This window comes from Primulina eburnea, chromosome 5, assembly GCF_022965805.1.
Source record: "Primulina eburnea isolate SZY01 chromosome 5, ASM2296580v1, whole genome shotgun sequence".
NCBI lineage: Eukaryota > Viridiplantae > Streptophyta > Magnoliopsida > Lamiales > Gesneriaceae > Primulina > Primulina eburnea.
The window spans coordinates 2818032-2845393 of NC_133105.1; the positions used below are offsets into that span (position 1 = coordinate 2818032).

The 27362-nt window shown below is 35.4% G+C and overlaps 5 protein-coding genes and 4 non-coding genes across 9 annotated transcripts; 3 read left to right on the top strand and 6 right to left on the bottom strand.

The window, feature by feature from the left end:
- Window positions 1-515: 515 nt before the first annotated feature.
- LOC140832281 (nudix hydrolase 19, chloroplastic-like) lies at window positions 516-4244 on the top strand. Its single transcript, XM_073196193.1, is given in 7 exon segments — window positions 516-1200; window positions 1970-2110; window positions 2192-2296; window positions 2440-2539; window positions 3393-3485; window positions 3829-3905; window positions 3907-4244. Coding segments are annotated over 7 exon segments (1401 nt in total). The 5' UTR covers window positions 516-525; the 3' UTR covers window positions 4117-4244.
- Window positions 4245-5551: 1307 nt separating this feature from the next.
- LOC140832279 (proline-rich receptor-like protein kinase PERK15) lies at window positions 5552-9066 on the bottom strand. The gene is made up of 8 exons (XM_073196191.1): window positions 8402-9066; window positions 7606-8166; window positions 7285-7371; window positions 7112-7182; window positions 6903-6979; window positions 6473-6620; window positions 6220-6381; window positions 5552-6092 (listed from the first exon to the last, which is right to left on the bottom strand). Exons 1-8 carry the CDS (start codon window positions 9006-9008, stop codon window positions 5799-5801), a joined length of 2007 nt encoding a protein of 668 aa, XP_073052292.1. The 5' UTR covers window positions 9009-9066; the 3' UTR covers window positions 5552-5798.
- Window positions 9067-9834: 768 nt separating this feature from the next.
- LOC140832291 (pentatricopeptide repeat-containing protein At4g18975, chloroplastic) lies at window positions 9835-13098 on the top strand. The gene is made up of 8 exons (XM_073196210.1): window positions 9835-9993; window positions 10464-10743; window positions 10839-10940; window positions 11066-11142; window positions 11395-11491; window positions 11614-11757; window positions 12321-12533; window positions 12697-13098. Exons 2-8 carry the CDS (start codon window positions 10678-10680, stop codon window positions 12934-12936), a joined length of 939 nt encoding a protein of 312 aa, XP_073052311.1. The 5' UTR covers window positions 9835-9993; window positions 10464-10677; the 3' UTR covers window positions 12937-13098.
- Window positions 13099-13140: 42 nt separating this feature from the next.
- LOC140832290 (probable chlorophyll(ide) b reductase NYC1, chloroplastic) lies at window positions 13141-17665 on the bottom strand. The gene is made up of 10 exons (XM_073196209.1): window positions 17071-17665; window positions 16693-16771; window positions 16446-16581; window positions 15661-15735; window positions 15369-15564; window positions 15087-15155; window positions 14797-14936; window positions 14532-14654; window positions 13800-13992; window positions 13141-13630 (listed from the first exon to the last, which is right to left on the bottom strand). The coding sequence occupies exons 1-10, from the start codon at window positions 17446-17448 to the stop codon at window positions 13445-13447; spliced, it is 1575 nt and encodes a 524-aa protein (XP_073052310.1). The 5' UTR covers window positions 17449-17665; the 3' UTR covers window positions 13141-13444.
- Window positions 17666-20141: 2476 nt separating this feature from the next.
- Window positions 20142-20261, bottom strand: LOC140833242 (small nucleolar RNA snoR77). Its single transcript, XR_012118373.1, has one exon. It is a non-coding gene; the product is annotated as a small nucleolar RNA snoR77 (small nucleolar RNA).
- Window positions 20262-20356: 95 nt separating this feature from the next.
- LOC140833237 (small nucleolar RNA snoR1) lies at window positions 20357-20457 on the bottom strand. Its single transcript, XR_012118368.1, has one exon. It is a non-coding gene; the product is annotated as a small nucleolar RNA snoR1 (small nucleolar RNA).
- A 403-nt stretch (window positions 20458-20860) lies between these two features.
- LOC140833235 (small nucleolar RNA snR60/Z15/Z230/Z193/J17) lies at window positions 20861-20950 on the bottom strand. Its single transcript, XR_012118366.1, has one exon. It is a non-coding gene; the product is annotated as a small nucleolar RNA snR60/Z15/Z230/Z193/J17 (small nucleolar RNA).
- A 274-nt stretch (window positions 20951-21224) lies between these two features.
- Window positions 21225-21323, bottom strand: LOC140833236 (small nucleolar RNA Z43). The gene has a single exon (XR_012118367.1). It is a non-coding gene; the product is annotated as a small nucleolar RNA Z43 (small nucleolar RNA).
- A 2720-nt stretch (window positions 21324-24043) lies between these two features.
- LOC140831594 (mediator of RNA polymerase II transcription subunit 9-like) lies at window positions 24044-25761 on the top strand. Its single transcript, XM_073195337.1, has 5 exons — window positions 24044-24339; window positions 24420-24482; window positions 24582-24662; window positions 25241-25299; window positions 25438-25761. The coding sequence occupies exons 1-5, from the start codon at window positions 24136-24138 to the stop codon at window positions 25493-25495; spliced, it is 465 nt and encodes a 154-aa protein (XP_073051438.1). The 5' UTR covers window positions 24044-24135; the 3' UTR covers window positions 25496-25761.
- Window positions 25762-27362: the final 1601 nt, after the last annotated feature.

The following is a 27362-nucleotide window of genomic DNA, read 5'->3' on the forward strand; positions in this document are numbered from 1 at the left end:
TGTATTTTGACCAATTTGGCCGTTTTATAATAATAAATAAAAGAAAAAAAATTGAAAAAAAAATGACAGTCAAAATTCTATCAATGTCGGAAACATTTGTTTTCAACTTTCTTCGATGGATCAACAATAATTTAATCATTATACTTAATGAATCGTTATTTGAACTTTCATGATTCTATAATTTCTTTAGTCCCTAAACACGTTTTTTATGCAAAGTAAGCATTACCCCATAGAAAAGTTATGTTCATCGAATTTTTTATTTTAAAAAATTATTGCAAACAACTATTCTTAAAAAAAATTGACAAAATTATCTTACTTAAACAATGGTAAAATATCGTTAAAAATGTTTAAAAAATATGTCCTTGAAATATTTAATTTAATATAATTTTGACATAAAATGTGTGAAAAAACAGAGTAAAAAAGTTGTATCAGAAAAATATTTTTAGTAAATAAATATAAATTATAGTGGAATTTTCTAAATAAATCAGACTTAAAATCATAATTTTTGAAGCGAGTGGTCGTGGCATGGAAGCATTCGAGCAGCAAGAACACACTTGTCACCCCCACTGTTCCACAAACTCAATCGACTCATCGCCATACGATCAAACCAAGTATTCAAAGAATTTGATCGCTGTTATTATGCTTTCGGTGTCTTTTGCTTCAATCGCCATTTTCTTCTCTAAAACGCAAGTCAAACAGAGTTACAGCCCACTCTTCCTCAGCACAATGAGCCTCTATTCTCATGCTTTTGCCGGCAACCCCATAAGAACCAGAACACCCAAACAGACCGAACCTTTTTCCCCGCAATCGGCGCTCCAAACCTTAAAGACCGTCCTTTCGAGCCAATCCAACGAGCCTATCTCTCCTGATTTCAAGATTTTGCCTTTCAGAAAGGGTAGGCCTTTAGCCGGCTCGGGTTCGGAGAATGGGCATAGTTGGCACCTGGGATGGTTGAATTTGGGTGAGTGTAAGGGTTTCTTGGAGAGTTCTGAAGTGGGTTTGAGTGAGGATTCGTTTGTTTATTTGGGGTGTAAATACGAGGATGATGCTGTGTACTGGGCTATCGATGTGTCCGAGGCGAGTCAGTTGGTGAGTGAATTGGGTGAGAGACAGTTTTGCTTCGTGGAGCTCAGGACTCTGATGGTAGCCACTGATTGGGCTGATGCCAAAGCCATGGGTGAGCTTGCCATTGCTGGGCACGTAAGGTTTCTTTACCACTTCTACATGTTTATTAACTCAACTTATGGAGAGTTCTGCTTGCTGTTTGATGCGAATTAACGTGCAGTTACAAGGAAGAACAGGAGTTTATAACTAGTTCTTGAAATTATACAAGTTGTATAACCACTTGTGTTGTTTTTTGTTTGTCTAAAGATGTGTAATCTATTGGCAGTTAAAATAATCAATGAGGCTATTAAGTTAGAAAGCGGAAAACTTCTCGCTTAGGACACTCTTCATATTAGTTTGTGATTGATTTTGATGAACTGACATGCTTGGCCTAGTAGAGTCCTCCACACTGACCACACATCATTCCACACCAATCATTACCCAATCCTAATATAACATAGGGAAAAAGGGGCGAGGAAAAGAAGGTAAGAAAGCTCGTTGGATTCTCCCCTTCCGCTGGAGCATTCATTTTTTCTAAGGACAATGGAATTTTAAATGGGCTTGGGAATTATTGCTCTTTAAAATAGTGATTCTTGTTTCTTAACTGAATTAAAAAAATATATTGGCTTTCATTGTGTTTAATTTTGGAAGTGTAGCCTCCACTTTATGTTTCCAAGTTTTGGGAGATGCTGTATGCAGCAAGTATTAGTTTCAGTTTGCTGAACGTACATGAAACGGATGGTCCACTATTTTTAACCAGTTCTATATACATCCTCTTATTTTTCTGTCTCTTGGTACTCGAACGCTGAAGTAACTCTGCGATTTGCAGACTTATATTTGAAGTTTCTGACTTCTATTTTATCAGGCTAGAGCCTTGCTAGAATGGCATAACTTATCTCGTTTTTGTGGGAGTTGTGGAGCTAAGGCAGTCCCCATGGAAGCTGGGAGACGGAAGCAGTGTGCAAACGAACAGTGCAAAATGAGGTTTTATCCTCGTGTTGATCCAGTTAGTATCTGACATTATGACTCTGCCAAAAAAATATGTTTCTAAAACGAATAATATGTGTTCCTTCCATTGTGCCAACAGGTTGTTATTATGTTGGTTATAGACAAGGAAAATGACCGTGCATTACTAAGTAGACAGTCAAGATATGTACCTCGTATGTGGAGCTGCCTTGCAGGCTTTATAGAGGTCTGTTCGTAAGGATTTGCCTCTCTTGAATTTCTACTCCATGCTCTCTAAATCTATCAAATTTCCAGTTATTTTCCTTCTTCCAACCCAACCCCCAAGTCCCTCTCTTTTCCCGATTTTTTGACCCTAATTGGTAAAACTAGCCAGGAGAAAGCTTAGAAGAGGCAGTAAGGAGGGAAACGTGGGAGGAGACTGGCATTGAAGTTGGTGAAGTTGTGTACCACAGTTCTCAGCCATGGCCTGGTTCGCTACTTCTTTTTATCCCCCTCCCTCCCTCTCTCTGTGTTTGGCGTCAGTTTTTTGAATCATGGAATTACCTTTATTTAAAATGAACAAATGAATATATAATACATTTCATAAAACAGCCCTGAACTTTTCCATTTGGAATATAGTTAGTCTTCCTTTTGGGAAAAGAACGAAATAAAGGATACAGTTTACATTGGATTTCAGTATCTTAATACTTGCCTTGTATGTGCATAACTGCATATTACATTTACTAGGCTTAAAGTTTTCATCTTGTCATGATATTCTTAAATGATATAGTGCATTTTGAGTATTGGCTTGTTATTTAAAACAAGTACCACAAAATTAGACCATTATGATCCTTGTTATTGCGTGGCTCTAAGTCCCAAAGCAATGGCTCTATACGATTTTGTCAAGTGAGAAAAAGAAATAGCATGGTAGATCTGAAAATTACTTTCATTTTTGGATTCTGGAGTATAAAAAAAATTCACGGAATGTTCGGGTCATAGATCGCTGCATGTCAACTTCGTTGCGTCTCATTTGGTTTTAACTGATGGAGCTGTGAGAAGGCAAGAAGCATCAAATTATGAGGTACCACCGGTTTTCAGACACTGACTTTGTCCACACAGTGGAATCAAAGAGCAAGAGGAGCAAATGTTTAGATTTACCCAAATATTTGGTTCAAATGCTAAATTTAATTTAGCTGACATGCTCTCTAAATCAGTCCGATAGGCTCTGCCATTCCGGTTACGAATTCTTTTAAGGCTTACTCTAAACAGTGTGTGGCATGTGTTTGCAAATCTCATTTGGTACAGATGCCTTAATTGTACTGGTTTCAATTGTTTCGCCTCAGTTGGACCCAGCAGCATGCCATGCCAGCTAATGGTTGGGTTCTTCGCATATGCTAAGTCAGTTGAGATACAAGTGGATAAGGAGGAGCTAGAAGGTAGGTTTTCAAACTACACTTCAAGTTCTTTATTTTCTGTCTTCTCCACATCATTTTAATTGTCAATCACACACAATTTTCCGTAATATAATTGTGGCCGGAGATCTACAATGAGCCAAGCCCCTCACAACCAACTATGCTAAAACTCGATTCTAATTCAAGAACACTCAAAGACCAGATTAAATTCGAAATTTTGTACTATTTGGAGATCGAGCTCTACTATTGTTTCAATTTGAGCTTGAGCGGGGTCAACTTTAACCGGATGCACCTGCACCCTAACTTGTTTATTTACCATGGAATGAACTTATTCTGAAGTACTGATAGTAATGTCACCTATGTATAGATGCTAAATGGCATAGTAGAGAAGACATAAAGAAAGCTCTTTCATATGCTGAATACAAGAAGGCTCAGAAAAGTGCATGCTGCTAAAGTGGAACAAATGTGCAAAGGGGTCGAAAAGGGACAGCAGTTGTCTGCAGATTTCAGCATCGAAAGCGGCGAGCTTGCTCCTATGTTTATTCCCGGACCGTATGCCATTGCTCATCAGCTGATCACTTCTTGGGTCAATCAGGTTGCACCAAAGGGTGTCGAAACACAGAAACAAGAGACTGGTTCTCAATCGAATTTATGAACTTAGAAAAGGTATCCAAATTATGGAAAATAAGCATATTTCCTGAACGTTTGATTGTCGCAAATTGCCAATTCATTTTCTACTTTTTGTATGGTTATTTCATTTCTATGTTGTATAATTCTATAACTCAGACTATCTTCGTTGGATGAAGTATAACACTCCCACTATTATATTTAACGCTAGATGCACAAAAAATACTGGGTAAATTATCAGTACCTTATATAAAAAATTGAAAATTAGTTTGTGTGTGTAATATAGTACATAAATATTATAATATTTTATAAGATTAAAATTAAATAGTATTCCCACTATATAATATGTTTATAGAGAGATAAAAAAAATGAGGGAGATAAATTAAATTTTAATTAAATATAGTTCGGAAAAAAAAAGGCAAACCGGCCGGAGAGAAAGATTTGCCTGAGTTGTGATTTGGTGATAAGAAATTCCATGAAAGGTGGCTTTCCACTTTAATAATGAATTACCCAAATTTGAAGGACAGCCATGTGCATCACCAATCACGCCATTTTGCTGGCAAACGCTTTTTCCCCACACTACTCATTAAAATCAGATTTATTTCCAATATACTTGTAAAAAGTTTGTTGATCTTTTCTTTTTATTAAATCACATGTAAATTCTTAAAATGGTTCGATTTTTTTTTTTTATGATGATGATGAAACTCGCAATCAGTGTATTTCGATGTGCATTGAGTAAATTATGTGTGAAATACTCGTCCGAGAAAATATTTGCAAGAAAAATTGAACTTCTTAATCTTACTATTGATTCAAAGGAAGTTGATGAAAAATTCTCGTTCAAAACATTTCTTTGAGTTCACTCCTTACCCACAAAATTGTGGTATTATGTCATACAAAATGTGGTACACTTCATGTGGAAATGTGATACAATTCATGTGAAAATGTGGTACTAAAAAAGTACCCAGGGACTGAACACAAAAAAAATCGACGACTGAAGACTTAAGTGCCAATTTTCCGTTGATTCAACATTCACGTACCACACCAACTCATTACCCATTCTGGAGCGTTTCAATGTTTTTTTATGTGATCTATGTCTCCCATAACATAATGACGTAATTCAACAACGCATCCCATAAATGATCGATTTAGATTTTAGAAAATAAAAATTCATATTTTTAAAAAAAATGGTAGTTCTTTATTCTGATGTCATAATTTTTTTAAAAAAATATTTTCATAAATGTTCAAAAAAATATCTAGAAGTCACACTCACAACAATTGTAGACAACGACTACATCAAATGGATGAATATATTATAAATATAATCCAGCTGGACACTTTGAATCAAAATCAAATCAAACAAAAAAATGAGATATGAACAGAAAAGTCTAATTTGAAAAGATGTACGGTCAACATTTTAGGTGAGGCGACTAATCCCTACCCACTAGCCTGACTTACATTAGGAAAAAGACAGAAACGATACAGCTTGTTTAATTATCCATATCCATTTCTTCAACGTATCCGGTTTTACATGTACATTACACTTTGTAACAAATTAATACTCAAAAATCAAGAATCGAGGGGGAAAAATGGAAGAAACAAATTCTGTGTGCAGCTTCATATGAGCAAATATGTGCCCTCCCTGTCAAGTTCCCTGAACAAATAATGTTATAAAGATCAAATTTTTTTGTACACAAAAATAGAAATCTATTGTCACCGTGCACCCTCCGTTTTCAACTTGCCCATCTCCATTTCTCTGGTTTGTTGGGCTTCACCGCTCGAGCTGGACGGATATAATCCGTATTCGCTAGTTGGATTACTGTACTGGCCACTGCTTCCATAGTCTCCGCTAGCGAGTGCCAATTTCCTGAACTTTTTCATGTCATCGTTATATTGGGTGGTGTCGTAATCCGAACTTCCATGAGAACTGTACATGGAGCTGTGCCCCGGTTTGATCCCTTCATTGAGATCGGATAGGGATAGGTCTCCTTCCAAAGCCCTTACCACCTGGTCAAATGGTGGAAGAGTTTTATACAATATAAAATATAATGAAAAGTGAAAGCAAAACGACACGATATGCCCAACCCGGAATATTAAAACCTTAAGTTAAACCATTAAAGAAATGTATCTTCACCTGGCTCATCCGTGGCCTGCGCTTAGCTGAGTGACGCACACAAGCAGCTGCACAAGCTACAATGCGAGCCATCTCGTTTTGATTATAATCCCTTTGCATCCGTGGATCAACGAGCGCATCAAAGCTTCCATCTTCCAGTGCTCGGGTGAGCAATGGTCTTGCCTGTATTACAAAAACCTTTAATGTTCAAACAAACATGTATATGGTTGAGGTCGAGAGCTGATGTAATATAGTTTTGGGAGTGAAAACTCACCCAGTCTACCAAACTATCATCCATGAAAGATTGATTGGTGTCAACCGGACGCCGTCCAGTGATCAATTCAAGAAGCATGATCCCAAAGGAAAATACATCGGACTTTTCAGTAAGCTTTCCAGAGCTAGCATACTCTGGAGCCAAATACCTGTATTATAGGTTTAAGTTAGCATAAACTATAAAGAACATCCAACCATACTAACAAAGCAGTAATAAGCTTCAGGTGCAGCAAGATTAAGTTTCAGAATTTAAAAAGTCAGAAAAATTTATAGCTAATGCACAACAATAAAGGCAATCATTGCACAAGCTTCCAAAAACGTTTAGTTAATACAAAAACTACAAGAAAAGAGCAAGAACGCCAAGATGTACTGATCTGATAGACTAGTCACAACGACATAGCAGCAAGAATGAGAAAAGGATTTGATCATACCCAAAAGTTCCCATCACTCGTGTGGAGACATGAGTATTCACATCGGAAGAAAACTTAGCGAGACCAAAATCTGCAACCTGAGAGAACAAGTTGTACGATAAATTTTAGTTTAATATAAAATTGGATAATTCCTTGTCAATCACTTGCCCTAGGGCCTAGAGTACAATTTTTTGTACTAATATTTCAATCATGAATGTTAAATACTGTACCTTTGCTTCAAAGTTAAAATCCAAAAGAATATTGGAAGCCTTGATGTCTCTATGGATGATTTTTGGATGACCTATCAGAAATATATCGTCTTAGAATAATAAAATTTTAAAGAACAAAAAACGTATTCCATTATCCCATAAGTCGAATAATCCGTCAATACGTGAAAACTTACAATCTTCATGAAGATAAGCAAGTCCTTTCGCAGCACCTAGAGCTATCTTCAATCGTGTGGGCCAATCCATTGTAGGTCTCCCGTTTCCTGAATGTAAAGATTTGCATGTTTTTCAATAACATGATAATTTATACCTTTAAACATAAAACCAAGACCAAGAAACATAAAAATGAAATGACAGCGCAGAAGAATTAGACATAATGGGACTATGCTATCGAGCAATGAGGCCAAAAAATTTCCATGTCTTCTACAAACTCAACCTTTTCCTAGCCGATAATATTCCAGCAATTAAAATAAGTACATCTGTTGAATAAAACTGACCATGCAAGTGAAATTCCAGGGTGTCATTTTGAACAAACTCATACACGAGCATTCTCTCCGACCCAGTGATGCAGTATCCAACCAATGAAACAAGATGCTTATGATGCACTCTGCTGATGATCTCAACTTCAGCCTGGAACTCGCGTTCCCCTTGTCCACTTCCAGCCTTTAACTGCTTAACTGCAACCTCTTTACCATTTGGCAGCACTCCCCGGTGCACATAACCAAAACCACCTTGCCCAAGAAGATTGGCGGTTGAGAATCCGTCCGTTGCCATTGACAACTCATCATAAGTAAAAGTGCTTTTCGAAAACCCTAAAGACATTCCTGGTGAAGGCTGCGGAGCCGGAATTTCGGGGCCTGAATAATGGGAACCAGAACCTCCACTGCTGCTCATGTACCCTGGTGGCGGAGGAGGTGGTGGTGCACGTGCTGGTGATTGAGGTGGTCTCGTGAAACCAACCAGCGGTGGAGAATGTTTAGGTGGGATTGTGACAAAATGATCACCTGGTGCTGGTGCACTCTGCTGCCAATTGTGAATCGGGTTTCCATACGACTCAGCTATATCAAACACCAAAAATTCTCAGAAAATATCAAGTAAAAGTCAGTGCTTGTTAAAGGGCATGAAGATAAAATTAAACCACGCAGAAACTTGAAAATTTTATTCAAATTCAGCCATTAGCATTTTCTAGAACCTCAGACTTGAAGCTACCTGCAAAAGATTTCTCCTCTTCGGCAACGACATACTAGTTGATAATTCGAATGAAATTTCAAGAATTTATGTGAAATTAATTACCTTTAGGACCAAGGGGTGGTGGTGGTGGAGGTACGTAGTAATCAGATTGTGGTCTTCTTCTCTTTTTCTTGCAGCAAATGAAAAGAAGAGTCAAAACCGCAAGTACTACAACGCCTCCAATAGCTATCCCAACAACCAGTCCCGTCGATACCCCCGACGATGACCCACCATTGGAAGACGGCGCAGCCGGCGGGGATCTCGCCGTACCTCCCGATGGCGGAGGTGGAGAACTCCTACCTGATGGCACTGGCGGGGAGGGAGGGGAAGGCGGCGACGGAGGTGATCTTGATGGAGGAGGGGGTGTTGTCGGGGTGAGCGAAGGCAGCGGGGGGGCCGGAGGCGTATCGGATGAAGGCGGAGGAGGAGAAGTGGAGGGTGGTGGCGAAATGACAGGAGGAGATGGAGCGGGTGGGGGACTGGTGGCAGGTACAGGCGGGGGCGGGGAAACAGTGGCAGCGGGTGGTGGGGAGTTGACGGGAGGAGACGGAGCGGGTGGCGGCGAGGTGACTGGTTCGGGCGGAGGTGGAGAAAAGGTGGATGCCGGTGGAGGAGAGGTGGCATTGATTGGTGGAGACGGCGGAGACACCGCCGGCGCAGGCGAAGACATTTTGTGAGGAGTGTACAGAGATAGGTATTAGCTTGAGTTTCTCAGAGACGTGTAAGGAATTAGTAATAGGGGAAGGAGAGAAAAATAGTCGTTAAGCGCGTCGTATTTTTTGGGGTGTGAATGTGTCTTTTTCACACGCTAATTCAATCATTATTTTATTTTATTCAATTGTACTATTTTGGAAAATTGTAATTTTATGTGAAAATTCAATCATTATTTTATTTTATTCGATTGTACTATTTTGGAAAATTGTAATTTTAATAAAATACACTTGCAATTAGGTCTTTTTGTCACGTAGGAATGTAGAAAAAGTCGAGTCGTCTTATTTCAATCTTAGCCAATTAGAATTAAGGATTGGAAATCTTTTTTAAGTCGAATAAGCTTATGTCTTTTTTCACTCCCGAATTCGATAATTTAAAGCTTAGAAGCTCAACTCATTTACATTTTCGGATGACTTCATATCATATTCTTTTTTTATTGAATTCGTTCGATCGGCCGCTAATTTTATAATTGAATATGGTTCGAATTAAAATGAATGCAAGAATATGTCAATCTAGCCAGTTGTGTCGGAGGTCAATAAACATGTTCTTAGCCAAAATATATATCTCACAAAGTTGAGTTACAGATGAGTTTTTGTGATATGATCGAATATTGTTTTCTTTAGTAATTTCATAAAAAGATGGAATAATAGAAATTACCTCAAAAACCACTGAATTAACAAAAACTATCTAAATCAAGCTTATGATTTTTTTTTTAAAAAAATTTAAAACGTAAATTTTTCAGTATTCCACTATCGTTATTTTTGCTACGATACGCTACAGTTTAAGCTCATTGAATAACGCTTTAGATAAATGACAGCCGACCCAAGGAAGAATATATGCATCCAATTGCTCCTCCCTATCTGGAACTCCGATGTTCGCAAGCACACCACTGAAGAGGTTTGGATTCGTCATGGCATCGTAAAAGCTCGGGGGTCATATTGAAGGTTACATGTTTTTTTTTTTCAAAAAATTGATGCTTTATTAATTTACTTGTCATGTTCTTTGATATCTGTTAATAAATTATATGTTTTCGCTTATTTCTACTACCGGGTGATGTAATATTTTTTCTTCTGAGTGATTTCCTTCAATCCTGGTAATTTTTCGTGAAAAAAAGCTGTGGATGTTTCAGTAAATTAACTTAATAAGATGAATCAAATAAATTGTAGTATGATATTGGAACTTTGAATTGGTTAATTATTGCATGGAAGGAAACAATGGAGCATCCCCCTTTGGTACAGAGATTATGAGCTTTTAGCCCGTGCATTTGGTCAATTGCCGGTATATATATATATATTGATGAAGTATATTGTATTGAAGTATATTGTATTTCAGTGATACAAATAGTTTTCTTTGCATTCGATGGTGTTTGATCAAGTCATCAGATTTCTTTTGTAATTGGAAATTTTTGTTGCAGTGCTGCTTGAGAGCCTATAGCTTGGGCATAGAGCCAAAAGCCGCCTTCTTTAGAGAAATCTTTTTTCCCCGTGTGTGGCTCTAGCAAATGTGCATAGCGAATATGCTGCTTGAAGGTCTGAAGTAGTAACTATGGATTGAATCCATGTGAATTGTCTCGCATGATAAAAAAAAAAAATGAAGTTAGTAAATTTGAAGAATGTTCAGTGAACTAAATGGTGACGCCTTTTAGTACAATGGATCGGGTTTCCTTTGAAATCTGCTCAAATGCTCAAAGACAGGTTACTTCTTGGTCTTGTCATCCATGCCGCCTCCTCTAATTCCCACGAGGCATTAATATTTCTAGTTATGAACCTGAACATAAAATGCTTCCCAGGTTTTATGCTTTGGAGCAGATCCCCCATTGTCGTCTTTATCCCAGAATAACTATGTTTCTTCTTACCTGAAACCTCAAAAGTCCTACATTTATTATGATAAGGCAAGGAATAAATTGGTTTTATTTCATGTGTAAAGCATTTTCGCACACACACATGCATACATATATATATTGTCTATATCTTAAATTTTTCTTTGTTTTTAACTCAAAGTTCTAAATATGCATAGCTAAGGGAAGTCCCAGCTCTGAAATACCACTGTTGTCAAAGTAGCCGACCCATAAATAAATCCTGTGCTAGCGAGAAGTAAGTGAATTGTGTTTATTGAAAGTATCATATAATTTATATTTTTCCTTGATTTGAAATATATGTTTTGCAAATACATGCTTAACTTCCTTTATTAAAATGACTCGCCTTTTCTATGAGTTGGCTGAGGAATGCAAGCATGCTCATGGAGAGTTACTTCTATTCATTTTCTCTTTTCACAATTCACGTGGTATTTATTTTCATTATTCTTTTTAAAAAATATCACGAAATATTCCTTGAGAACAAGTGCAGGAAAATAATTCAAAAGACAAGAAAGAAGGAGCAACACTTGTGGCGTAAGAGAGATTCAGCTGGTTCAGGACAAAAGGCACTGAATCTTGTTAGAATTGTATGTGTACTTAGCTTTTCACTATTTGGTTCTTCTATATAAGTCAGCGTGAGCATAGAAGTTGATATTTAGTTGCATGGTGTAATTCTTTAATGTTGAAACTGATTCGACTAATTTAGTAGATTTCTGGACTACCAAGTGAGAAGGAGCAAGTATACAGTTCCCTTGATAAATGGATAGCATGGGAGACTGAATTTCCTTTGGTTGCTGCAGCAAAGGCTTTAAAAATCTTAAGGAAAAGGAATCAGTGGCAGCGAGTTATTCAAGTATGACACATTCAATCACCCATTTTAGTTTTGTATCCTCTGTGGATTTTCTTAAAAAGTTGGAACTTTTTCCGTACGAAATGTGGCTACAAACTTTATTGCAGACAGTTGTACTTACTGTGATGAATCTTGGATGTCAATTCTTGTGTTGCATTTAACTCTATCCATCCACTAGTATTCAGCTTCATTTTTCATTGGCCGCTTTAATATATTGGAGCATCTCAATTTTATAGCTGATATTCGAGTTATTTATTGTCATGCCATACCCCAAGGCCGTGGGGTGGTAGTTTGTATAAGTAAGACTGTGCGCGATGATTTATGTTATCAACTATTTCATCTTTGTACTCATTCTTTGAAATTGACTAAATTACTGGAAGCTTCTATTGTACACTCTTATAAAGTTATTCACATTGTCGCAACATTCTGGTGTGAGACAAGATATTACTTTATTGACGTTTGATTATGTGTTGTTTTATACTAGTATCTCGGTGATCAATTATCTTGTATTGACTTTTCACTCTTTAGTGACTTTTATGCTTTACTGATAATGCTATCTGGATCAGGTGGCCAAGTGGATGTTAAGCAAAGGGCAAGGAGCCACATTTGCTACCTATGATTGCCTTTTACTGGCATTTGACATGGATGGAAGGGCAGACGAGGCAGCGACATTATGGAACATGATTTTGCATGCGCATGATCGCTCTATATCGAAGATGCTTTTTTCGAGAATGATATCCTTGTATGATCATCATAACATGCCCAACATGATCACAGAGGTGATTGTTTTCCTTGATTTTGATTTAACGAGTTCCTATTGCATCGGCTGCTATTTCCTCTCTGAGGCGTTTATTTGCATGTAGTTCGTGATTATCTTTTTGTATTTTCTTGATGAGTTTTACAATCATTTGTTGATTTCTTTCTCCAATCGTGCAAGATCAGGTGTTTGCTGATATGGAGGAGTTAGGCGTGAGGCCGGATGAAGATACGGTGAGAAGAGTTGCACGAGCCTTCGGGGCCTTAGACCAGAAGGACAAGCAGAGACTGTTAATAGGAAAATACGGAAGTAAATGGAAGTACATTTACTTCAAGGGGGAAAGGGTTCGGGTGAGAGCATGTTCAGCTGATGAAATTAGCTGTTTGGACTTGGGTGAAATTGACTCTGAAGATGCACAGAATTGAGCCAAGAAAGAAAAAACTCGCTGTTCTCTCTACGCAAAATTCACTCGGTTTGAGCTATTTTTGATGTATTTCCCATCTGGTGTAAATTTTAGTTATATGCTTCATTCACCGAATCTTATATTCGGAAAACATGTACTGAAAAACACAATCGTTTCAGTGAAAGAGCAAGCAAATCCATACAGATTTGAAATAAATAAAAAAGAGTAAGCAAACCCTTCCATAGCCTTTATATATTTCGTTCTGAATGAATTGTGCTCCTCAGACAATAAACATATCTTGTCTTAGAAAAAATAATGAAAAAATATACAGATTACAGACAAGAATGGCAGGATGAACGATGCAAATAATTGTTAAAATGAATAATTATATGCAAATTGAGAATCTAGATATTAGTTTTGTTTCTATTGTTTCTGCATATCGGTTTTCAACTTTTGAGGAAAAGACTCCGTTCCGTTTGCAGAGATTTTCTTCTCCGAAAGTATGGGCAGCAGAAACGTTTGTGTAGCAATCAGGTCCCAGGAAATGTGCAATCTGTACTCGATAAAATTATGAACGCGCAAACCACTGAGAGAGAAACGACGGAAACCCAAGTGTTTTCTGTGTACATCTCCATGGCGTCGGTGAAAGAAATACGGGTACGACTCTCGGCCCAGTTACGAAGTCTATCTGCTTCTGCGGCATAGAGAGCTCGTCCCTGAAATAAGTAAACATTCAGCATAACTTGAATTTCATGGATTTCTAATATCAGATTGAGGGAATAATTTCCCGACACTAAATATACAAAACAAGCTCTTACGAAGATGAAATACGAAACAATACACCATGGTTTCAATTAATCTAGACCATGAAGAAGCACTGGTTACCTGATCATCGAACCAACGGCCACGTCGCACCCAGGCCGTGACCAGAGCAAGTAATATTCTTGGAGGAGTCAAATAGTTAATCGCTTTGCCACTTCCCTTGACGACACGCATTCGCGGAACTAAAGTTCTAGCAACTGTCTCGGGAAGCTCACAGATTATGTTAAACATCTGCTTGTTCTGAATACTCGAACCACTGGCATAAATACGAGAATTAGCTTTTCTTAACAGAGACGAGAACCAAAAAAAAATCCAACGTAGGAGAGAAATGATTAGTATCTCCAACACTGCTTCTCCAGAAATAGCAAAATCTAACAATTTACAAAGCCCGAATCATATAAGATCAAATAGGACCATTTCATTGCACAGATTCGAGAGAGAGTTGAAAAACACCAGGGATTTTCGGCCGTTCAAAATTGTGTTACCACCAACACAAGAACTCCACACATCCCATGTCACTGAAGAGAGCTGAAAATTACAAAGGATTTTCAGTCGTTCAAAGTGGTGCCACACCAACACGAATTCTACACATCCCATCTCACTCACTTAATTGTAAGCTAGTTGACGTTTGCCAGTCCAGGGGCGGATGCAAAACTTCAAGAAAGGGGGAGCAAGACAAGTAAGGGAGGACTGAACAGAGTAATTTTTTTAAAAAAAAATCATTTGAAATGAGATCTTCCACCACCACCCCTGCTACTTCACAATTTGGTGTGCAGCATAGAGCACTGAATTTACCTTAATAGCAAATCTGTGAGGACCATGCCTGGGGAGGCTGTGTGAACTCCAACTTTTGATCGCCTCGATTCCTTTAGAAGCGAGGACTGAAGCTGCCTAAGACCACATTTTGTCGATCCATATCTATATTCCCATGAAATGGAAAGAATTCATAGTAAGAAAGTTGATAGTAATATCAACTTTCTAAACAAGATAGATCTCTCATTGACCAGAATTGATGTTATCATTTCGGTTTAGAAAAACACCAACCAAATGCTGAACTTACACAGCAGTCAGTGGGGTACTTGATCCGCCCGACCCTGCACCGTCCATATTAAACACTTGACCACCATTGCTTTGGGTGCTCATGATCCGCATGGCTTCACGAGTGCAGAGTATTGATCCAACCAAGTTTGTGGAAACAATCTGTCAAAATTCCGTGGAATATTCTTAATGTCATCGGTAACAAAATAGACATAATGATCCAACAAACTAGTTCCCCTAACTATGGAGAACGACCTATTCCATTCGTAGCGCAAAAAGTTCAGTTCATTTCATTAGAAGGCAAAGGCAAACCTGTTGAATGTCATCATCACTGAACTGCATCAGTGGCCTGAAACCCTTGTTTGTCCCAGCATTATTCACCTGTCGAAGAAAAATGTAAATACCAACCAAAATTTAACAACTGATGGGTACGGTACACTATAATGGCCTTTTAATGCTCAGAATGTCACAAAATTCATAAAACCAAATCCTGATGATGATAGCTTGAATGCGGGTTATTCCTGTATTACCTCGAAGACCAGATACAAAATAGAGCTGAACCGGAAACCATAAATGACTTAGAAAATTGCTTACCCAGATATCAACAAAACCAAGTTCATTGACAGCAAAATTTGCCAACTTTTTAACATCTTCTGGGTTAGAGACATCACATGGGATTCCCACTACTTTTGCATGTCGTAAATGTTTTCTCGATGAAGAACCAGTGGCAATCATGACTTGATTCAGATTCTCTGCTAGTTCTTTGATTGTCTCATTGACAGATTCAGGGCTGCCTCCAGAAGAACCGAAAAATAAATAAAATGTAACACAGAAGGAAAGAGGGTTAACATACTTCCAGTTCTCACCATATTAATTTAAAACTCACCTGCGTGATGTAATGACAACCTTGTCACCAGAAAGTAAAAACTCACGAGCCAAAGCTTTTCCTAGCCCTCGTGTGCTGTATCATCAACAAAATTTATGCATGAAATCATACTCATGTTAGTGAAATTTTTTTTTGTTTCAGTGAAAATAAATTAGTGATCTACTTTTCGCACGCAAAGAGAACTTTGCAATGATTTGTTCACTTCTTTTTTTTGTCAGCCATTTGAAAATCTCATTCTAGAATAACTCTTTTCAAATAATTAATTAATAAATAAATATAAAACGTACAAGATAACACATCCTTCCAACCAATCTTGCCAAACAACATATTGACAACTCAATATAGATCTCGCCATCTCGGTACGAATAAGCCATATTATTTTCATTTACGCTAAATAAATACTGTTTTTGAGATCTTTATTCAGATATGTCCAGACTCCAAACTACACTCAAAATTTGGAATTCTCTCACAAATTTATTGATAGTTAAATCTGGCACTAACATGGTTAACTAGATTGGAGCATGCCACGCAAAATATGGACATGAAACTATAAACCCTTGAACTTCGTGGTAGCTACATAGCTACATGCATCAACAAGTGTCACCAGGCACCACAATGTATTCTTGTGAAACTCACTATATGTTTTCAGCTGGATTTAATTCAAGTACTTGATGAAATTTCAACAATAACTTTGAAGCAACAAAATGTTCATTATGCAAAATTTCAAACTTCTCGGAGCAATGAAAATTATATCATATTCATACATTGTGTTACAAAAACCATACCTTCCAGTGATGACAACATTGCGTGGACCACAACGACTAACTTCCTCCAACACCATATTGGATCCAATCATAGTCCCAATCACAATTCCTCCTAACCAGCTATACCATATCAATGCATTCATTTGATCATCTCCACCTTCACAAAATTTTCAAGAAACCCGACTCAAAATCAATTACCTAATACAAATAGATTTTAAAACAAATTTTCAGTGTTTCATATCAGTGCACATGGTATGCAAAAGCTAACCTGACAACTGGAATCCAGTCAGCAGTATAACCCCAGTGCTTAACATGGTCACTATATATCTTCCCATGTGAATAGATAGCTATCGAAAAGAAGGGAAATTATAAGTGCTTTATTGTATGTTGGCACAATCACATAACTTCATAGCTTTAATTTTAATGAAAATTGAAACATGAATATGATTAAATCAAGAAAAGGTCAACTTATGAATCTGTTAACTTCATAAAGCAGATTACCGTATTCTCTCCTCCAACTATAGAGCTCTAGTATTAGAAAAAATTAATCTTGCTGTCACCTAATCATTTTTTTTGGTTAAAAAGCAACTAGAAAGTAATATTTCTATAAAATCACACGCAAACGTCTAAAAAATAATGAACTTACGGAAAACAACTTCTCCTCCAACTTGACCAATTCTTCTCTAAACCTGCTTTTTGACAGCAAACTAGGCTTGGAAACACTCCAGACAGCATTCCTAATCGCATCCAGCCATTTGTTCACACTCTTTCTCGATCCAAAACTATTACACTCCTGCAATTTTCCAAAACTTTCTTCACTTTTCTCATGCTTCTCTTTCACTCCAAATCTATTTTCAGACCTGAAAGACCTGCACGGCATGACCCAAATCCTTCCCCTTCCCTTTACACAAACTTGGTCCCACATGAGACAACCACGGCGGAAACACAACCGTGTCGGCGGTGGTTGGCCGCTGTGGAGGTGGCAATCTAGTGGTGGAAGGTGCATCTTTGCCACCACAGCCATTATGGATAACAAGCCTCACTCTATGCGTATATCTCGCCTATTATCCCGCAAAGTTTTTTCATAAACCAAGGATGTTTGTGTTCATAAACAAAAAAGTGCTCCAATTTATCGGGATTTCTTTTGGTATTAGCAAAATATCTAGCTATGGCAAAGATTCGGTACAAAGTTAGGTAATGGAGTGAAAAATAAGTGTGATGGCCACACACGCCACAGCAGAAACCTCATCTGGACTCGCTATAAACAGCAAGGACGTGGCCATTTTTTGTTTGTTTTTCTTTTTTCTTTTTGGAAGATTTATCTAAATATAGAGTTACATATCCACGTTCAAAATATATTTAAAAGGACAAAATTATTTTAAATTTATTTTTAAAATATTTTTTCGAATAAAATGTGAGAATATTTTTGGATTTTCAAATATATTTTGTAACCAAATTTATAATTTTTATTATAAATGTATAATTTTCCTTTGCGTAATGGGCACAAATTTCTTGCTTAATCACGCTAACTGATTGACTTCCATGTAGGGATGGCAATTTTCCCCACGGGTTTGGGGCCCCGCGGGGAAAACCCGAAACGGGGATGGAGATCCCCGATTTTTTCGGTTTTGGTTTTGGTTTCGGGTTCGGGGATTTTTTTAAATCCCCGATGTAGTTCGGGGCGGGTATGGGATTATTATCCCCATCCCCAAAATCCCCGAACCCGCACCGAAAATAATATCAATAATAAAATAATAGTATTATTAGTATTAATAAGGGCACCCGCATTGGTGGGTGTTATAACACCCACCACCTCATCAAAAATCGTGGGGTCCACATGCCACATACACATTACATTAACACATCTATTCTCCCACATTCATTTTAACATTCACACTCATTATTTGTAGGTCCCGTTGTCCACTCATTCATCTTACTCTTAATTTAAATTAAATATATTGACTTTCAAATTTTTTAAGAAATTTTAATTATTATTATTCTATATTAATAATAATATATTTTTAATTTATTTTAATTTCCGAAATTTTTTTTAAAACATACAAATTTGAAATTTAAATCAATATATTAAATAAGGAAAATTCATCACGTGTTTGGGGCCCGCGTTCAGCGACGGTTTCTGAATATCCGTCGCAACTAGCAACGGTTTTTCAAAATCCGTCGCTAATTAGCGAATTTTTTTTTTAAAAAAAACTGACACAGGGGCGTTCATATGTATGAACGCCCCACACTCTCTCTCATGTGAGTGGGCGTTATAACGCCCACTCACATTGGAGAGAGTGTGTTAAAGGGGTGTTATAACACCTTTTTAACATTCCAATGCAGGTGCTTTAATATAATAATAATATTGTTTTTTAAAATATTAATAATAATATTATTATTAATATTGATATTAATATTAATATTATCTCTAATAATAATAGATAATAATAAATTTTGGTTTGAGAAAATCTTCGAATCCATCATCGTCTCACCATATTAATATTTTTGAAACGGAGATGGGATGGTGATCCCCGAAGTTTCGGGTTCGGGATTCCCCGAACCCGAAAAAACGGGGATGGGACGGGACGGGGATGGGGGTGGGGATGGAATTCGGGGATGGGATGGGAATGACAAACCCGCTCCCGCCCGCCCATTGCCATCCCTACTTCCATGCTGGAATATGTTTCAATGAATTAAACTTGTCCCAACTTATATAACACTCCACTTTTGTTTTGATATATACATACGTGTCCCAAGAAAATAATGTAATAATAAATATAGTAGTAACTTTACAAAAATTTTAAAATATATATTTTTATTATTTTGAAAAGGTGGATCAAGAATCAATACAAGCAAGAAGGAAAAAATAATAAACAATTGGTTTTAGTCAACTGAAATTATTTATATGTAGGATTTGAGCTATTGCATTCAAATATTTATTCTGAATGAATATTTTTAAAGTTAAATGTCAAATATTTCGTTAAAAAAAGTGTGCACTAATTTTCCTATTGAATATATGAAATTTGAAGTTTTTGGATTTGAAATTGTATTCATTTGCGTATTTAACTGTTCAATTCCTATTCTTGGACGGTACGCGACGTTGTTTGCGACGAGAAGTGGCAATTTTGCTTTGTTTTTTCATTTTCTTGTGGTACAGAGAGTTCGAGTTTGTCGTTTATTTCAAGTGGGTTCTTGTGCTCCACCCGACGAAGTCCAAAATATTTTGAAGACAAAAACTGAGCACTTCCTATTTCCATGTGTTGCACCGACATGCGCGACCCAACCATTATATCTGAGGCCACTTTGGAGTTTGGTTTATTAAAATAATTAAACGTAAAATAGAAATTCATTCAAATGCATGTTAAAACAGAAGCACCGGATAGATGTTCATAAGAACTGTGATCATATCCACAATCATCACAGGTCTGTAGAGTTGATCATCATAGATGTTTCTTTCTGATCAAGTGAACGTTCAAATAGAGATTTAAGGAGTATTAATTCCTTGATTGTCGTATACATATGAATGTATATGTAGCTGCTCCTCCGGTTCTTACCCCAAACAATATCAAGACACTGAATGAGGATGTGTAGTACGAAAGGAGCAACACGATCGGTATCGCTTCAAGGGAACGAGTTGACGGGTAACTGAATATTTATACTGTCAACCAGATAGCGAAGCTTGACCATGGTAGTGGGACGAGTGAGCACAAATCAATTAGTGTTCTTGGGCTTGCTAAGGCCAGCTTCAAGAAACAAATAAGCAAGTCTGAAGAGCAAAAGTTCTACGAGCAGATCGATACCACACTTCCTAAAATTCAAATAAAAATGGGGTTGCCTGAAATTCTACTCAATGCATGCACACTGAATAATTTGAAATAAAAATGGAAAAAAATTCTAATGAAGACTTCGATTTTGTAAAAAAATACGTCAGGAGCTCAGAGAGTTGCTTCTTGTGCTCAAAGAAGAGCCCTTTGCAAGACTCTTCTCATACAAGAGGTGTCAGAAATAAATAAAAGCACGAGTCATCTTAGCCCCCGTCAAATAAAATCAAGATAAAAAGAACAGTTTCATTGAGAAGATTTGTAAATAGCAAAGGTTTTCAAAAAGCAGTCTCTAAAATTGGCGGAAAAGATTTTTCTTTTATTACGTGAAGAAGGCAGAAACCTGAAAAACACAAAAACTCAAATAAAATAAGAGAGATGGGTTCAAGCAGTCAAAAAACATTAGCCTCATTGAGAAGATTAGACTGTCCACACAAAATTCAGACATATGCTTGTCTTTACTAAATTTATAATCATAGGCTAATCTTCTTTAAACTAAAAAAAACAAATGAACAAAAGCAACGAATATGGTAACAAACACACATGGTTTAAGATCCCATTCCACAAACTATATTTGAGAAAGGAATTCCGATAAAGGACTGATACAATTATGATGGGAATCAACAGATTAGAGCGAAAGACTAAAACCAGTTTTAATCACTGATGAATCATGTGAACTATGCTTCATATCATCACTTGAAACCCTTTCAAAAATTTAAGGAAAAAATGAAAACAAGTCCAAATAATTAAAAGGGAAAATGATCCAGACAAATATAAACGAAGCACGCCGAAAAAAAATCAGAATATATCTAAGATTCAATAACGCGGTGGCCTCATAGAGCTGGGTTAGATTGATAGTCCACATATGCTATATATAACAAATATATATATATACAATTAATCGGAAAAAGAAACGCAATCACCGGCCAAAACACATCAAACACTGAACGCAGAAAAAATGTATATCGAAAACGATTATGGACTCGGTTTATGGGTGGTGATATATCAGGATGGTCGGCAAGGCATCGAGATGCCGTTACGACGAACGAGACCTTATCACAATTGATCATCATCGCCTAATTATATACAGAAAAAAAAAAAAAACAAGAACCAACATAAATTGAGGTGCTTAATCGAGTGCTTGCATGAACAATGCGGCGCGCGGCGAAGAAATGAAAACGATTTCCGCTCAGCTGCAAGGATTACAAGTATTTATGGAGTGGCAGCTGACAGAAAGCTAGGGCTTTGAGAGAGTGGGCTGGCGGCGTCTACAAGAATTGAAAAAGCCCATCATGGATAGTAAAATTATGGTTGGGCTCGAATTATTGTATTGGGAAGTGGATTAGAACTTTAAACAAAAAACTATAATAATTAGAAAACAAAATAAATTTTAAATCATTCATTTAATTTACAAACAAATATACTTAAATCTTTCTATTCGAATACGATATCTGTAAATTGTTTTAAATGTTATATTTTGTTAATTGTCTTACATAAGTAAATAAATTTTAATTGAATACTACTGCTTAGTTTGGAACTACGATATTAATAATAATATGGACACCCATAAATATACACATATATAATTTTGATATGATGTCCATGGATCGTTTTCGTATTTGTGTTCAATGCTAAGTGACACTCTCTTGTTGATCGTTTTTATATTTGTGTTCCATGCTAAATGACACTCTCTTGCTGGACGTAATAAAGTATATCGAAATTGTACATCTATCAGGTGAGTGTCACCTTAATAGTGAGTATGATTGATAGATAACATATCAAAATTATAAATATATATATATATACGAAAAACCTTACAAGTAGAAAACACTGAGATAAAAGCGACGAGTAAAATCTATGATTTTTTATAAAGACGTGTTTTGTTTTTTATTACAATTTTAAGAGAAAAATATAGAGAAAAATAATTTAAAAAAAGTATCAAAAAGCATTGGAAATAATAAATATGTATTCGGTCTCTGTTAGACCAAAACTTTATATGCAGACATTAATTAACACAAAAAAATGTTTCTGCATTTCTTATACCCAATATTATTTTTTTCAGATTAAATTCGATACAAAACATTGAAAATTTGAAACACATATAAGATATTGCAAAACAATTTGATTTAGATCTTATACAAAAAATAAAATTTTGAGTATACAATTAGAACAACTATATTATATCAATGCTTACCACGCTTATTTTGGTGCTCAAATATCTCTTATTAGTATATGATCTGAAAAAGTTTATGTAATGTCATGGGCTGTAGGCCGATTCAACATGAGCTTCGGTTCATACCCATGCACCATTATTGGTCATGGTACATGACACAAGTTGAGGCTCATGTTGGACCGGCCTACTGTCCATGATTGTTAAAAAAATGTCTTTTTATTGTAACGACCATGTTTTATCTTGATCTTGGGCTCCCTATGAGGTATTCTCCATCACATGTTTTTCCATATGTGATTATTCATAGAATATCTTCATCCCTCAAGAAACAGGTTCTTTTCGCCTCCTCAATACTCGAACCTAAGACTTTAAAGATAAGTACTTAGATTCATGAGAGTGAGTACCAATTGGGCTAGGAAGGCCCCAGAGAGACCCATTTACAGATGAACGAATCATAGAGAGCCGGATATCGAGATAACTCGTGGTCGTTATAGTTTATACTGAAATATTATATATTAGTATCCCATATTTAATGTTTTATACCAATTATTTTTAAAAAGGCGTGTCATCAATATCGAATTTTGTTACGCGTGTATGGATACTCAAAATCGTGTATTAGTATCAAATTCTGAAATATTTAATACTCAAATATCATATATTAATACCAAATTTTCAAGGTTCTGTAATAAATTTTCATCCGAGAAGGGGTGTAATTAATGTTAATTTTTTTTATACATTTTGAGTACTCAAAAATCATATATCGACGTTATATCTTAAACATTTAGTTATGAACTATCATATATTTATTATAGATTTTCAATAATTTATACCAAATTTCATCAAAAAAAATACATGTGGACCAAGAGATTGCATGAATTTTTTTTGGGTTAGTGGAGAATTGCAAAAAAAATAATGAATATGATAGAAATTGAACATATATTTAACTATTGAGACGAGAATTTATTGATTATTAAATTTTGAAACAAACAACTTTTTAAAAAAAAAAAAAAAACTTTTGAAAATACAGAAGAAATCATTTTACACAGAGTCGTTGATTTGTGAGCTCACATAAGTTAAGTCAAAGACATTTATAGTCTAGAGAAGAAATCAGAGTTCTTAGGTTGTATTTGAATTTATGAATTATTGTTGTAAATATATTTAAATATATTTTTTTATATCTGTGAAGAAATAATATCATAAATTTCAAATTTAACTATTATATATTTTATATTGTTTAATGCTAATTATGATATATTTTAAGTTTATCCATTAATAAAGATATTTGAATTTTTTTAGTGAAACTAAAATGGAAATAAATATTGTATAAATTTAATACTAATAAATTATTTTATTATTAAAAATTCATGAATTTCAAATTAAACAATGAAATCCGAATCCGACATCATTAACAAAACAAAAATTTGTGTGATCATATTCGTGAGAAAGATCTCTTATTTGGGTCATCTATGAAAAAATAATATTTTTTATGTTAAAAATATTAATTTTTATTATGAATATCGATAAAATTGATCCATCTCACGGATTAAAATTTGTGAGATGGTCTCACATGATATCCAATTTGAAAACAAACCGAGCCTAGTTAATGTGGAAAATTCTTGGCCCACAATCAATCCAATATACGTTGTCGCTTCGGACTACTACAGTATCTTCGTTCTTCTCCAACGATGAAATTATTCAGAGACAAAACGAAAGAGCAATAATGGAGCATTTTGGCGGAGGTATGAACTGGGCGATGGTCCCCAACATCCAGCCCCACAGTAACCCAAACACCCCCTCCAATCAAGATAATCTATTTCTCCCGCAACAGCAACAATTTCAACAGCAGTTTACCCAGCAGCAGCCCCGTTTCCAACAGCAGCAGCAGCAGAATCAGTCTCTGGCTTCTCACTTTAACATCCTCCACGTATTACCCCTTTCTCTAAATCAAATGCTGATCTATAATTTTTTATTTGGGGTTGTGATTTGGATTTTTTAAATATATAGTTATTGGAGAATTTAGCCGAAGTAACCGAAAATGGTACGAGGGACCAGCAGACAGATGCGTTGGTTAGTAAATCTCTGTTTTTGATCTTTTTACTGAATTTTTTTTAAATTTGTCCTTTAATTCATATTTACGAAAATGAGTTTAATTTATTTCCTTGGAAGGTTGCTGAATTGAACACGCAGTTTGAGAAGTGCCAGCAGCTGTTGAACTCCATCGGTGGAACAATTAAGGCAAAATCCACGGTAGATCACGCTGTTCTGTTCTTTGATCAACTGGGTTCTTTTGGCTTACTTCAAAATAGATTCAAAGAATAAAGAGATGAAACTGAAAGATTGGTTTCATACATACTAATTTTTCTCAAGTAGGTGGCATGATAGTAGTTTTTTTTATTATACACTTATATTGGATCTTTTTGGCATGATTCATGAGCTTAGCTTAAACTCTGTAAAAGTTTTCGATGAACATGTTTCCGAGCACAGGTCATGAGTTTGGCTCATGAACTTGAGTCGAGCTGATTAATTTTTTTCGAGAATTTATAGATAGAAGAAAATAACATGGTAATATTAATCTATATTATTGCAATATAACGAACAGTTAATTAATTTAATGCAAGGGAGCTCATGAATAGATGAAACAGAGTTCGAGTTTGAACTCCAAAAACCGTAGTTTTATCAAGCTTGATTTGAGACAGCTCATCTCACTTCCTCACTTGGGAAAGAAATCTTGTGTTTGATCTGGTTTGCATAGTTATTGAGCGAATATATGACAATTGTCGGATCATTGTTTATTTTGGTTTCCTTCCCGGGGATATGGTTGGCAGGTGGTTGATGGACAAAAGCACAAAATGGAGGAAACCCAAAACTTGTTAACTCAAAGAAGGTTCGTCTCTTAACATGATATGGCTCAACAAAAGTAAAATCCATATCACATGTTCATGTTTCTCTTGAGGCGAAGTTAGATTTGATCAAAACTGTGATGTCTAACTGGTCTTCATGTGCGCATGTGCTTCTCTTTCAGGGATCTTATGGCGAATTACAAAAGTTCAGTTGCGGAGATTATTGATTCTCAAATATAAGGGATCTTTCTTGAAGTGGCATTGGACAAGGATTGAGTTCTTCTATCGATTAGTGCAAGAGGTGTTTACAAGCAGTGAACGAGGAAGTTGCAACATAGAGTATTATTCACAGTGTTTGATGTGGTTCCAGGACATTCTTATGTGGTTATTATAGAAGTTCTTTGCTTATACAAATATAAAGCGTCATAGAAACGGTTTCATTCTTCAGACTCGATTCATCACAAAAGGTGTTATGGTATTGTTTTGATGGAAGTTTGATAAATCAATGTTTTTTTAAATTTAAATGTCTGGGAAATTTCTAAACGATCATGCTACAAATTTTAGCAGAAACTTTGTTAATCTAATATACTTGGAAAAATACGATGATTTTTAAGGGCCGAAAACACATACAAAAGTAGGCTTTGTATGTGTTGAGAAAACATGGGGAAATTCACGGAATGCTGAAGTCGTGGTTCTTTCACGCTGGGAAATATGTATTATTCTGTTTAGATAGGTCGATAACATTTATTACATGGCATTTTGAGTAAAAAAATATTTGTTCATTTATACAAAAGTAGGCTTTGTATGTGTTTAGATACGACGGGTTAAAGACGTGGACATGAGAGGGTTTGATACGTTGAAATGTGATTCTCTATGTGTTAACTCTCAAACAAACAGGTGGACCAAAACAAGTGAAAAATAGAAGACTGATTCGTGATAAATGAAAAACGAGAGACTAAATCGAAAAAAATAACACAAATAGTGATACTAAATTCGATATCATCCCATAAAAAAATTAATTTAGTCAAAATATAGCATTTATATATTGGAAGGAAGAAGTATTAAAATCAATGTTTGATTTTGAAATCCAACGTTTTTCTTAGGGCATCTCCAACCATTTTGGCGCAGGGTTCATCTCGAATGGAGCTGTGCTATTTTGCAAAATAGCGCAGCTTCATTTCCTCTGCGCCAAATTGGTGTAGTGCATTTTTCTTTTCTTTTTTTTTTTGTTTTGTTTAATTAAAAATATTATTTATATAATATTATTATATTAATTTAATAATTAGATATATTTAATTAAATATAAAATCATAAAAATTAAAATATTTAATTATATAAATTTATAAATATATTTTACAATAATTTTATAATTAAACATCTAACACACAAATTTATCGAATAATATTTAAACATTCAAGTACACAATTAAAATAAAAATATGAATTCGATATTTTATTTTTGAATTAAAATATTTTTTATTTTTGAATTAAATAAAAAAGTACACATATAAATTTTTTAATTTTATTTTTGACATTTTCAAGAATTTCTCGCTCGATATAAAAGGATAAAAGACAGATATACTCATTATGCACTACGAAATGCTTTAATTGATCATTTGTGGGAGGAATATAGTTGTTCAGATGTTTGAATTTGGATTCATATTAAGTTCTAAAAATTAATTATATGTATTAAAATTATGTCAATTTTAAAATGAAACATTTGTATTAATTTATATTACAAATATTATAGTTAATATATATAATAATCAAATAAATAAATTTAACTATAATAAAATATAATTATAATTATAATACTAATATTAACATTAATTATAATTATATTGTTAAATTTCTATATAAATAGTAAACAAAAAAATACTCTAACAATATATTTTTTAGTGTAAGATTTGAAGTAAATGTATTGAAGATGAATGTTATATTTTGGTGCAGAAACTGCACCAAAATAGATTTATGGGTTAGAGATGACCACACAAATCAGGCGTGTTTCAAATAGTAATGATATCCAACGTGGCGCAGAATTATACGCACAATCCTCGACCAAATCACCTACAAAATTTCCATTTATTTACCAAACATATCCTACGATT

Excerpts from the sequence above, each read along its gene's own strand:
- LOC140832279 (XM_073196191.1), bottom strand. The coding sequence starts at position 9,008 with ATGTCTTCGCCTGCGCCGGCGGTGTCTCCGCCGTCTCCACCAATCAAT. Across the intron at positions 8,167-8,401 it reads ACCACCCCTTGGTCCTAAAG|CTGAGTCGTATGGAAACCCG; the intron begins GTAATTAATTTC and ends TGTTTGATATAG. Across the intron at positions 6,382-6,472 it reads ATGATAGTTTGGTAGACTGG|GCAAGACCATTGCTCACCCG; the intron begins GTGAGTTTTCAC and ends TTTGTAATACAG.
- LOC140832291 (XM_073196210.1), top strand. The coding sequence starts at position 10,678 with ATGGTGACGCCTTTTAGTACAATGGATCGGGTTTCCTTTGAAATCTGC. Across the intron at positions 11,492-11,613 it reads CACTGAATCTTGTTAGAATT|ATTTCTGGACTACCAAGTGA; the intron begins GTATGTGTACTT and ends CTAATTTAGTAG. Across the intron at positions 11,758-12,320 it reads AGTGGCAGCGAGTTATTCAA|GTGGCCAAGTGGATGTTAAG; the intron begins GTATGACACATT and ends TATCTGGATCAG.
- LOC140832290 (XM_073196209.1), bottom strand. The coding sequence starts at position 17,448 with ATGGCTGTGGTGGCAAAGATGCACCTTCCACCACTAGATTGCCACCTC. Across the intron at positions 16,582-16,692 it reads GACTGGATTCCAGTTGTCAG|GTGGAGATGATCAAATGAAT; the intron begins GTTAGCTTTTGC and ends AATTTTGTGAAG. Across the intron at positions 15,156-15,368 it reads TTGGTTTTGTTGATATCTGG|GTGAATAATGCTGGGACAAA; the intron begins GTAAGCAATTTT and ends TTTCTTCGACAG.
- LOC140831594 (XM_073195337.1), top strand. The coding sequence starts at position 24,136 with ATGGAGCATTTTGGCGGAGGTATGAACTGGGCGATGGTCCCCAACATC. Across the intron at positions 24,483-24,581 it reads ACCAGCAGACAGATGCGTTG|GTTGCTGAATTGAACACGCA; the intron begins GTTAGTAAATCT and ends TTTCCTTGGAAG. Across the intron at positions 24,663-25,240 it reads CAATTAAGGCAAAATCCACG|GTGGTTGATGGACAAAAGCA; the intron begins GTAGATCACGCT and ends TATGGTTGGCAG.